The 12,939-nt window shown below is 40.9% G+C and overlaps 1 protein-coding gene across 1 annotated transcript in view; it reads right to left on the reverse strand.

Moving 5' to 3' along the window:
- Positions 1-1,889: 1,889 nt before the first annotated feature.
- CDH13 (cadherin 13) overlaps positions 1,890-12,939 on the reverse strand; it is a 451,056-nt gene continuing 440,006 nt past the window's right edge. The window contains exon 14 of the mRNA XM_027685001.1: positions 1,890-7,442. Within this exon, the coding sequence (XP_027540802.1) occupies positions 7,435-7,442 (8 nt within the window). The 3' untranslated portion in view covers positions 1,890-7,434. The remainder of the gene's footprint in view (positions 7,443-12,939) is intronic.

Raw genomic sequence — 12,939 nt, forward strand, 5'->3', positions numbered from 1 at the left:
TCTGGGGTTCTAGTGATTCCAGTGGGAGCTGGGTGTCTAAATCCCACCAAAGGCTAACTCCCTTGGTGCCAGCCAAGCCAACACTGCACACTGTAACCCCAAGGCAGGTTATAATCACTGGTGTTAATTACATTACACACTTAATTATAAATGTCCAGCTCTGTTTTACGTTCTGAATTTTCAACACTCCTCGAAGTAATCAAGAAGTCTAAACACTTTTTCTCTTCTTATTTTGGACAGTTTGTCATAAAAAGGACATCCAGCCACAGAACTGATGGTGATAGCCCACAATGGCATGTGGGAACAGTAAGTTGTGAAATGAGTAGTAAATAGTAAGATGTGCTGTTATATCCAGAGGAATTGTGCTGGACTGGAGTAACTCACTGCTGTGGCCCCAGGGGCAGTGAAGGTCACTGGGCACTAGGAGCTGGATGAGTGGAGTCCAGCCAGAGGCGTGGAGGTCAAGGAAGACCATCCCAATGGCTTTGCAGCAGGAGCAATGACCCTTGCTTTGTTTCTGCAGGTAAGGAGGTTGTACTGAAGGCAGAAGGGACTGATCTGATTTGCTATTGCTGGTGAAAAAATAGAACTGGGTTGAGGAGTGCAGTTACCAACTCCCAGCAGAATGCAATCCAGAACGTGTGGGGTTGGGGGAGGCACAGGAAGGTTGAAAGGGCAGTGAAAAACTTCTATCCAGCTAAAAACCATTCAGCATTTTCTATCTCTGTTAGTGTTTCATTGCTTATGATTTCACTTTGTGATGTTTCAAACACCTCTTTTAAGGCACAAGGCACAGCATTAGTTTGGGACAATGATCTCAGCTGAGACCAAAGGAGGTGACACACTTTGGCTGTGGCTTTCAGGTAATGACCTTTTGCTCAATTACACCACAAGCTTCATGTACACTCTTTCATCCTCTACTTATTATGGACCACATGAAAAAATCCCTTTAGGTTCAAAGTCCAATAAAGCATCAGCAACAGGCAGAAGCTGGAAGTGGGTCTCGGTGGCAGTACAAGCTGCTGGGGCTTGTACTCAAATATTTCCTTCAACTGCTGCCCTCCCTCCCCAGCTTCCTCTATTCTCAGATGGATTAAAAGGCTATTTTCAGGGATATTCTATCTTCATGTGGTTATGTCACTTTAGATAACTTCCTAGAGGATCTAAAAAATAACTCAGAGAAATTTCCGAAAGCCAACAGGCTCTAACTTTAGCTGGAAGAAGAATTCCCTGATAAAGAGATGTTTGTTCAGCCTGATTCTGCATTGTTTGTGCACTTTTTGTGTCTGGCTGTTCTCTACAAGCTCAACAGATGGTGGTAGGTGGGAAAGATGGTCAGGTGAAGCAGAAAGGAAGTGCAACAGAAATCCATTCAAGCTCCTGCCCACTTTCCAGCCTGGGAACATCTGACTCAAGTTTGGCTCAAGGTAATCTTTGTAATGGAAATGGGGCTTTAGAAGGCAAATTATTGTTATTACCTGAATATTCAGCTCCTGCTTTCTTGTGTGGTCAAACCATCACTTGTGTGGTTAAACCATCACTGGGAGTGTTCAAGGCCAAGTTGAGGGAGCCCTGAGCAACCTGGAAGGTGGAGGTGTCCCTGGCCATGGCAGGGGGGATTGGAATGATCTTTAGATCATTCAAAAACTGATCTTTAAGGTCCCTTCCAACCCAAACCGTTCTATGAGTCTATGATTCTATTTACCTCTCTAATCTCCAGATTCTCCTTCCAAATCCATGTTGTGATGATGCTGATGATGAAGGCTGCAATTTCTCACTAAGAGCAACCTGGGAATTTCTGGTATTTTCCACAGGCTCCTCTAGTCCTTTGTCCGTAGTCCTCCCTTCCTGCTGTACTGGATCAGCAAGGTCTACGTCCAGACAGAAGGTAAAAGCCCATACATCCTTTATTTGAACATTTCACAAATAAATTACAAGTTTCTTTGCAACCACGTCATAAATCAAGACGTTTATTTACACCTCAGAAACAGCAAGCAATTCAGCAACTAGGGCCCAAAGGAACGATTAACTGGAAAAAAGTAACTGAATTAAGTATCTTTAAAATCAAACAAAATATTTTCCTCCTTGCTTGAACTTTATAAAAATGAAAGAAAATCATAAAAAAGAAAAAATATTCATGGCAACTTAAAAAGACAGGCGTTGTTATGGGGTAGATGTGATTTACAGGAGGGTTCTGTCTGAAATGGCAGGGAAAACACAGCTTGTTTGTACTGAGTTCACCATCACAGTCCACCAGACAGGGCCTTATTCTCCAGCCCCAGGCAGGGTGTGTATGGGACACACACACAGTCTGCCCTTAGACTACATTCATTTTAACCCCAAGTTATCAGATACAGTCATTTGCTGATGCAGAGGAGGAGTGTAATGTTCAAGGCTGGATGAAGCTTTCCCAAACAGCTGTCCCACTGAAAGCACAGGAATGCAGAATTCTGCCTCTAACCCCTTCCCTTTCCAGTACTGGTGACCTGCTGATACACAGACAACTAAAAATGAGTCAGTAAACAATTATGCATATCTTCAAATGATATAATTATGTTAAAAGGGGACAGCTAAAGGCAGTATAAACACAACATGAGAGTTGGGATAAGTCTGGGTTTTACTTTGTGGGTTCTTTTGCCTTTTTTCTTTGCTTTAAATCAGATTGGTCCAGCATATGTAACACATACTGTCCCTTAACTCACGTTTTCATCCATAACTGAAGGAATTAAACTGCTTATTCCAAGTCCCCATGCTGTATCAGTCTCCCTCCACCTGCATATATTATATATATATATTTATATGTGTATATCTCTATATATCTACATATATACACACATAGCAGTTGTGCAACTAGTAACTTTCCACTGAGAGTGCATGAGTGCATCCATTCCATGTGGACAAACACAAACCAGCTCGTGTATCCCGGTGGGAGGCAAGAGAAGTGTGGTCAGTGGGTTATGTGCTTTACATAGGAAATAATCAGCTATATCTGCTTTAAGCAGAATGGTTATAATGATAATTACTAAAGTAATTTGCATGTTAATTCTAAAGATTATAGATCACAGAGTTAATTGAAAGAAAATAATTGCTATTTTATTTATCTTTTTGTTAGCATTGGACAGTGTCTCTCAGACAACTGAATTTCTAGAGATGCAATAAAGGTAAGATAGAATCAGAGTTTTGCTTTTGACTTGGTGTTCTCAAGCTGATGTGACTTTAATATAACTTATATTGTGAGAGGGGTTTTTTTTAAATTAAATAAGACATTATTGAATTTATTCTAAAAATAACTTGGCCTTTAGACAAAGTGTTGTAAAGTTATTTGTGTACAGGTTTCTGCTGTTTCAAGGGGCTGAGTGCATTAGTAACATTTGAGAAGAAAATTGGCAGCTTTCTCAGTATTCCAGACAGGAGGTCTTTACCAAAGGAAAGACAAAAGTTGTCGGTATAATATATGTCTTTTTGTAGCGATAAGACATTTAATCAAGGACCCTAAAAACTGATTGTAAGTCCATAATTTAATAGATGAGGTTTGTATTACAGTGATCCTGAACTTAAGTGGCTACGCAAGGGAACAGGACAAATTATTTGGCCACAGCCACTGGAAATAAAGGTTAAACCCAATTATTCTGGGTGCCTCAGAGACATATTGAAGTGGTCAGTGAAGGACATGAGGCATCTGAGCTGTAGGTTCTCTGTGTGCCACAAAAGACAGACTTCTGATACTGTGTAAGCACTCGGCAATCCTGTGACAAATATTGCAGCTTTGCTGTGCAGAGCCCACCAGTAAAAGCAATATGTGGGGAGGTTTAGATGAAAAATTTCATCTGAGCATGATTAACTGAGTCTCAGTTCCAACAATGGAGTTGCTCTTTGATTTACAGCAGTGTAAACACGATGAGAACAGGGCTCAGAGGGTGCATTAGCCAGTGTTCCACTCTTACCTAATTTTCCTTGATACCCAGCAGGAAATTCGGCTCCTTTCCCTTTGTTTTACTCTTCAGATCTACAGTTACTGAGCAAAATGTACGTTAATAAATGCACACAGAAATCTTGTAAAAACACACACGTGAGGTGTACAAAGGGTTCAATTAGCAAGTGCACCAAACACGAGACCTTTCTCTTGCCAAGAAACTCCTCTCACTGATGGTTATTCCCAATTTTTGTTTCAATGGCAGATAGTCTTTTCAAGTGAAATGATTTTTAAACAAAAAGTTTTGTGCATGTTAGAAAATGATAATCAAGTTCCCTGCCTTTCCAACTCTAGACAGCATTATGTATCTACAAACACAGGCAGAAATAAATGTTGTAGTGATTAAAATAGCTACGTAGGAATAAGTGATATGTTATAAAAACAGCAAGCTCGGCTGAACAAATGTTAAACATAATTAACTAATAAAAAAATACAACCAATTTTGTCAATTTTCTATTTTTTTTCTTTATATTGTAGAAAAAAACCCAAACAAATAAATTATTGTTGCTCCTTTGTTTCAGGAAACGGGTGTCGTTTTTTTTTGAGCCAGAGATGACAACCTTCTTCAGGGAGGAAATCTCAGCTTCTGACACGGTTCCTCCTTGTGCAACCCTGCAGGACGTGCCACGGACTTGTGTTAAATGTTCTCAGGTATAGAGAGGGAGAAACATTAACATGGCAGCTTCATCTTCTCTTTGCATGCTCAGGTAGTCCAGTGATCAGCCTTGTGTGAAGCCCAGAGACACTTGGTAAAGGCTGGGAGGCTTTAATGTGGGTGCAGAGATGAAGGGATAACGTGACTGAAGGCTTTGATGCATCTTGGTTCAGAGTTTCAGCCACGGTTCCGACCTCTCTGCACGTCCAAAGGTTGCAGAGTTATCCAAGAAGAAAGATCTCTTATCCTTGGGCACAGAGTGGTAGAAAGAGTTCTTCCCATTGTTACCGTAGTTCCAGGCAGAAGAGCTTTTCCTTTGTTCCTCATTTTGGATAGAATGATCCAAAAAATGCTCTGTGAACCTTGGTTTAAAGGAGAGAAGGGCTGCTTTCTCTGGTACTCGATAGAAATGACCCCAGTGTCAAGGGGTGTCTTTCCAGGGTTTTGCTGGATAGAGAGAGGAAGAAAGCAAGTAGAAAAAGAGTATTTGTGGGGGAGGATATTATAATTTCTTTTATTGAAGATAGAGGTTTTGTAGATCAAAGCACAGGGTGCAGAAAATCTTTGGGTGCAACATACATGTCGGAAATTCAGTGGTGTTATACATTGGTTGAGTTTTTTTTTCCTTCTGAAAAATTTTGCTTGAAAATAATATATATTTTTTTTTTTAAAAAGACGTGTGATCGTTGATGACAAAGCAGCAGCATATGGTTATTACAAGGCATGGGCAGAGAAAGAGAACTAGAAGCTTTGCCCATGTTAGTGTTTGAGATCAGGCACTTCCCTGCTGGAATGCCTGCAGCTGCCAACAGCCCACTCCTGATGTCCTTGACCAAGAGAAGCTCCCGCTCACCCCGAAGTACCACTTTGGTAACTGAGACACCGAGAGCCTCCTGCAAGAGAAACGGGGTCAGGGGGAGGTTTCACTTGGTCAGAGCTGCAGGAGTTAAGCTGAAAGGGAAAAATAAGTTCCTGTCTGAAGGCAGCTCATATCTTATCAAGAAATCTACAACGTTAGGAAAGCTCACAACACAAACTCATTTTTCCTCTGTCGCTGTTGTTATTACTCCTTTTGATTAAAAAAAGAAAGAAAAAAAACCTGTTTCATATTTGGTACAATACAGGAAGTCAGAGAAAAGCTATTGTACAGCAAATTTTAACCACCAACGCACATTTAATATCTAGTGTAGCATTATGGAAAACTAAATGTATGTTTGGACTTTTTAATGCTTCCAAAAATCTTTACTATTGAAACATAGACGTGGTGTGGAAGATATGCTCATAATCTCACTGTAGTAAAGATGACGTACAGTATGACTCATAAGTACTGTAAAAATGCTAACTAAAGAATGCAGCTGCAAGGTTCTATTGCATAAGGAAGCTTTCTTGTTTAAACTTTAAATAAGCAAGTTTATTAAAATATTCTAAGACACTTACCTTACCCTAGTTACTGGCAAGCTCTAATAAAAGCCACAGTCTGTCACTAGTATACTTTTTTGTGTTAATTTTATAAAAATTTGGTGTGAGCTTTGATGGATCATTTACAGTTTATTAACAAGATGATCATCTTCGTACAGTTAGAAGGTTTTTTCTGACCTTACATGCTCACAGAATAAAAAAAGGATCCATATTCATATAGAACGAACACCCTTTTTTTTTCCCATGTCTGCAAACGAGTGTGGTAAGTTTACACACACAAAAGAAATGCTCTTGTTACTCTTAACTGGAAACTGTGTGTACATGTGTATGTATGTATATATATATTCAAAAGTATATATATGTGTGTTTGTGAGGATATTTATAGAATGGGGCATCTGTGACCTCCTGGCGCTCACGTGGGGGACGGGGCAGCGCAGGGGCCGAGAGAGAGACCAGTGCTCTGGGAAACACTGAGCTTCTGCTGCTTGAACCAGCTGCTCACCTGCAGGCATCTGCCCACCTCCCCCTGTGTGCAGAGCTGACAAAGACTGAAATGTTGTCAGCAGCCCCAGCAAATGATTTACCCCCTTTAGCCCCTCTAAAATCAGGCCCAGCGCTGCCCTCGCTGTAGGTGGTGACCCTCCCAGCTGGCTGCTCCTCCTGGGTCATAAACTCCATTTGGGGCAGAAGGAAAGTAGTTCAGATCAGGAACAAGCCCAGGGGACTTGCATTTCATGTTTGCTGAACCTGAGGTATGAGAAGAGCCACGTCAGAGCCCTGGGCCTGCCTGGTTCGTGTCAGCACAGCGGTGGGATGGCAATGGGGTCTCTCCTCCTGACCACACTATAAACAGCAAATACAGTAGGTTTAGCCATGGTAGAACAGGTACAATTCATCTGTGGCTGTATTATTCTGCTTTCTCCCTTGATCCAGATGAATATTTTATAAAAGCTAAACCTGTGGTAGAACTCTCTATATAAATATATATATATACATACACTCATACATATACAAATACTAACCCACAGACAAAATATTTTCTGAACAGTTGAATAGCAACAAGTCAACAGATAGAAAAAAATGGAGTCAATCTGTTTTCTGCTCCCCCAAGGTCGGGTTTAGATGTCATGGTCTTTTAACATTCAGAGAAAATTGGCGTAAACCTTGTGTCTGGCAAGAGGAATCCACGGATAAAGGGAAGTGGGGCAGAAGCCCTCGAACACCAAGGTACAGTCGGACAGATTGAGTGAGGTTGCAAATTAAACTGGAGCAACTGAGGCCGAGTAGTGAAGAACAGTAACTGTAAACTGCAATCTTCAGATCTGACGGTTTCCTTCTTCTCGTTGCCATGGCAACTCGGCAGGACAGCTTCGAATGGCAGGAATTCTTACAGACCTAAAGGATGGGAGATGGGGGTGAGTATTGCTGTGCAAATCACAGGAGCTTTTGACTGTTTGGTTTTTTTTTTCCCCCCAATTAAATCACTGATTGAGTGCACATACATTGCCAGTAATTAAATATAAATTATCTGGGTTCAGAAGCAATTATTTGTGAAGGTAGAAATCTCCAAGAGGAAACTGCCAAATGTCACCTGGGGCATTCAGAGCACAATTCCAGAAGACGCAGTGAGGAGGTGTGAGCATAAATCCCAAGCCAGGACCTGTTTGTCCCCCTTTGACAACTCGATCAGTGCAAGAGCACAGGGAAATGTCAGCGAGTCCCTCCCTCCTTACTGACAAGTAAGGAGCAAACAGACAATATCTTTTGAAAAATAACACACTTATAGTGCCTTATAGTTTATGAATAAACCAGGGAATAAGAAACTTTGTATATCATATTAACGTTGCCATAGAAGTATAAATCTTATGTGGATTTTTTTTATTTAAATGAAGTGAAAGTGGCACAACTTGAATTCTCTTACTTATTTTAGACGGGCACTCTGATGATACCAAGGCAGTAAAGAAATTCAGGAAAGAGAGTTTAGGAGCAAAAGTAACATTAGTTGTAGATAATGTGTCATTTTCCTGCAATTTTGCTTAGACACCAGTAAATTGCAAATATTCAGCTTTGCAGTAAAACCACATAAGAATAGCAAGAACAGTGTTGGCAAAACACATAATTAAACTGGATTGTTTCTCAAACAAAACAAAACTTCTGACTTCATAGTGTTTTCCTGGTTGTAGTGGTTTTGGCTGCGATGGAGTTAATTTTCTTCACAGCAGCTCCTACAGTGCTGTGTTTGGGATTTGTGACCAAAACAGTGTTGATCACACAGCAGTATTTTATTTATTGCTAGGCAGTGCTTACACAATATCAAGGTATTTACTGTTCCACCAGGGAGCAGCCTGGGGGGCACAAGGAGGGGACACAGCCAGGACAGCCAACCCCACCTGTCCCACACCATATGGTGTCACACTCAGCCTATAAAACCAGGGGAAAGACACATCCAGACTCATCCAGGAAATGTTTTCCTAATATCTGTTGCATTTGTACACTTAAAAGATTCAATATCAATAGTTTTGTCACAACCACAGACACATGCAGCGCAAATAGGAACGCAATGGTCAGTGTTAGGTGTTGCTCGTGCACTTCAATAAGTTTTAATTATCTGTTTATCCTTTGGGGCAAATTGAGTTTAATATAATTATCGATTGTTTTACTTTATCTGTTTCTTTCTTGGTATCATTTGATTTGACCTCAATATCGAATTTTTCTAGCTAGGGCTTGTCCAGATGGGCTGAGCAGCAAAGCAGGCACCTGGACTGCCCTCACCTGCCTGGCCTTTCCCTGCAGCACCACCTCAGCTCTGGAAAACAAAGGTTAAGTAAAGCAAATTATACAAGTGTAAGAAATCTATGGAGGGACTGATGGATGGGGCTCACTGAAGCGAGAAGTTTTGCTGAGATTTCCAAACAAGCTGAAATCTGGAATTGCTTGGGATGTAGATTTTTAGCATGCTGCTTAAAGAAAAGGTCTGGCCACAAAATCAGGATCCTGACTTACATATAGGAGATTTATGGCCATGACTGCCAAAGTGGGGATATATTTGGATTAGGGATTCCAGCTAGGACTAAATTCTCATAAACAACCTGATCTCCGGGGGTGGTGCAAAGCAAGAATTTGGGACTCTGATCTCACAGACCACCTGAAAAATAGCATTTCCAGATCTCAATGGAGCTTAGTGTCATTAAAGGGCATTTGTTTAAACCTGCCTGAAAAGAACTGTTGGATTGGCAAAGCTACTCTGAATCCTTAGGAGATCCCTGGAGGTCTTCCTGGAAAGGACAGGCACTTGTAGATGATAAATGAACAGCAGCTGAGGCACTGAATTTCTGTACAATCCATAGAAACTTTACCAGAGGAATCTGTCAGCACAAAATTTATAAGTATCACACAAATTCAAGCAGCCAGTGACTGCTTTACCAACAGCTTGTAAATAAAGGGCAGTGTTTGGTGATTTATGTGCAGACCTGAAGAAAAGCTTGTATATTTTACATCATATTGACAGATATAATGAATGTTACTCCCTTCTCATACACCTTCCCTTTCCTGAGTAAATGATGTATAAAAACTAGTTAGTGCAGCCTTAATTATGAATCTGTTCTTTCCTGTGCCAGTTCTTTGTGTTGAAGGCCAGTTTCTCTCTCTCACTATATAAGCACTTTTTGATCCTCCCTGTTACCCCACCTGCCTCTTCAAGCACCACCCCATTCCTTACCCTTTTACCTCAAAGCTCTGCAGTCCCTTCCTCAACTTTCTTCCTACTGAAATTGCTTCTCAACTTCACCTTCCCGATCTATCATCCCCCTTCCACCCATTTAATCACGTGCCTGGAAAGCTGACATTCCCTTGGCTCCTGTGATTATCTCCTCCTGTCATTTTACTATGATTTCTCTAATCATTTTTCCATCATGTCCTTCTGTCTCATCTCTCCTTTCCCTTCCATTTTTTTGGGGGAAACCCTTTTCCCCCCCACTTTAACTTCTTTCCTTTCTCCATGACACCATTCCTAACCCCTCAGCAACCACATCAGTACTGACAGTCCAGAGATCTTACTCTCTTTTCCTGCTTTTCCATTTAGTCCAAAATGTCAGCCTCTGGCCCTGATACCTTTTGCATGTTTAGCTGACAGCTCTACAGAGCTAAAACTCAGCTCTTAAATCTTTCCCCTAAAGCACTCCCTTCTAGTTCTTCCTTTGATTGCTCAGGACAACATTATCATCCTGCCTCTTGTTCAAGCCTAGAAACAGAAGCAAACGGGAGGAGGATTTTGTCATGGAATCTCCTCTCCAGGTCTGTATATTTAGCTTATGTCAATCTAGAGGATTCTTTTTCACACATTGTCCCAAAGAGCTTTCTCTAGCCATTCAAACAGCTAAATCTCCTACCCAGGCTCTCCTCGGTGAGCAGGTTTGCAGCATCTTTTCTGAGCCCTTGACAAATTGAAGCTCCTGTGTGCTCATATCCTGTCAGTTTTTGCTGTACAAAGCATTCTCCTCGTCTGCCACTTTGACAAAACCTCTGCAGCTGCGACTCCTCCATGGCCTCTTCCCTACTGCACATACGGCCCTGGATTATCTCTACATGACCTGTTTTTCCTCCCATTCATAGCCCATGACGGCAGCTTTCATAGAAACCTGAGATATAGGAGGAGCTCCCTGCAAACCTCCAGAAAATGCTGTCTCCCAACAGCTGCTTTTGCCAACACTTCTACAAAACTCCCGGCCTTGGCAAAGGGGGCCAAAAGTGCTGTGAATTCAGCTCAGCCCTTTCACCAGCCTCAGCTGAAGTTGTGTTAAAAGAATTACCTTGTTCCAAATACCGCCTGGAAGAACAGCAGGTCTCTGCTCATTAATGATGATCGACCCTTTTGTAAAGGTGCATTGCTCAAGGAGTGGGGTTTGCCTCTAAAAATCAGATTCAATGTTCAAAATTATGGGCTGTAAAATTTCAGTAGATAACCAGCTTTGGTGAGTAAGAATGTGCAAGTTCAAATCTTTCATGGCTCTTTCTATTGCACATAAAGGTGATCAAAAATTGCTTCTGTCCTATAGAGAAGTTAGTTTAAATTTTAGTTTCTGTGGTTTTAATAAGAGAGTGTCAGTTACTGATTTTTTTTTTCTACAAATAGTCTGATATAGTCATACAAAGCGTTATTGGCCAAACATTCTGGCCAGTAACTCCCTTAACACAAAATCTGCAGAAATCAAGAACAACCACAGATTGTACAGAAAAATCAGTGTTGAATCTGCTGAAACCAACACAACTGCTCTGTTATAAAATCTGATAAGCCTCTGGTCCATATTTAAAATCTCTCTTCTCCCAGATGGATTTCCAATGTCCGTTATATTCTCTGTAGGAATTGTAGTTTTCTTGTTTGCTTTTCTTTTTCTTTATTCTCCCCATAAAGTAGGACCAAATGAAAGTTCCAGAAAAGCACACACCCAGCCAAATTATTAGCATCTACTTCTTATTTGAGTCCTGTTTCTAAACAGTTATCCTAAAGAATCCTAGTGTTTATCCATTACTTCAATGGGGTTGTATTTGTTTTTAATTTTTTTTAACCCATTCTTATATATTTTATAATACATATAATGTAAAGTTTGCAGATGGCAACAACACATAGAAGACATTAGTACTTAAGGAGCACTGTGAGCCTAAAATGTGCAAATAATATGTGCAAGAAACACATTTGCTGATCAACGAGAACAATTTCTTTTAAGAACTTAATGCCCTAGTAAGCCTGTGCCTGGCAGATCTGCAGAGTAATGATAATTATACCTAGTAATTATTTTATTTTCTTTTTATTAGCTCTGTCTCCATAACTGGTCTCAGCACTCAAGAATTATTACAGCACCATGTGTTGTTTCAGATGGGATTTCTGTACCTACAACAGGTGATTTGCTGCCCAAAGCTGGAGACCTGCAAGCCACAAAAGGTGGGACTGCATTGCTGCTCTTAGCTGGCCAACCCCAACTTTCCCCTAAGGGATCTGGGGGATGCACAAGCAGCACTAAACCAGCACATCCATATGGGACTTATTTCTCCAGAAATCTCTCCCACTGAAGTCTTTAATGTGATCCCCACTAATTTTATCTCACAGTTCTCTGCTCTTCCTCTTCAACACCTGACATACATTCAGCCACGTTCCTCTTAAGATAACAGTCAAACAGCAAGATAAGAGTGAAAAAGGCAGGGTTATTGCTCTGTGTTTGCTGTCAGAATTATTAGTGGCCTGGTTAATGGTCTCAGATAAGAAAGCAGAGCACATTACAAACAGCTGGTGTCTGTTGGCACTCGTGCTCTGGCATTGGAAGATGATGTTTGCTTTTGCTGGTCAAGAAAACTGATAAATGTTGTACATGTTTATCTGGGTCCGATGTACTAATAGTGTTACTACTAGTTAATTAATATCAATAATAATGCTATAGGAATAGAGAGCTAGGTAGATGGTTTAGGGAAGGGAGACTCGTAATTTAGAAACTTAAATGGAATAAACCCCTGTTTTTATTCCCACTGAAGTCTATTGATGTTGACTGTGCTGGAAAGGTCAAAAGAGTTGTTGACATTGGTGACAAACTGCACAGGACAGACCTGAACTGTAACTGGTTTGGAAAAGGTGCAAGCCAAGTGTTTATAATACTGATTTTTTTAAGGACTACAGCTACCTACCTGTTTCACAGTGGGCTAACTCAAGGTTTACTCCTTATGTTGATCCCCATGAGAGAAGAAAATGGAGGAAAAAACCACCCAGAGCACTTTAAGACAAGATTTCATAATGCCCCATCCCAGGAAAAATGCAACTGGTAGCCTGTAACCGCATTCACTGTGGTTCAGGTTGCCAAGAGCTCAAATTCCAGCAGAACCCTTCCCATCAGCCAACAAGCAACTC

The sequence above is a fragment of the Neopelma chrysocephalum genome, unplaced genomic scaffold (assembly GCF_003984885.1).
Source record: "Neopelma chrysocephalum unplaced genomic scaffold, ASM398488v2 Primary Assembly neopelma1_68, whole genome shotgun sequence".
NCBI classification, from domain to species: Eukaryota; Metazoa; Chordata; class Aves; order Passeriformes; family Pipridae; genus Neopelma; species Neopelma chrysocephalum.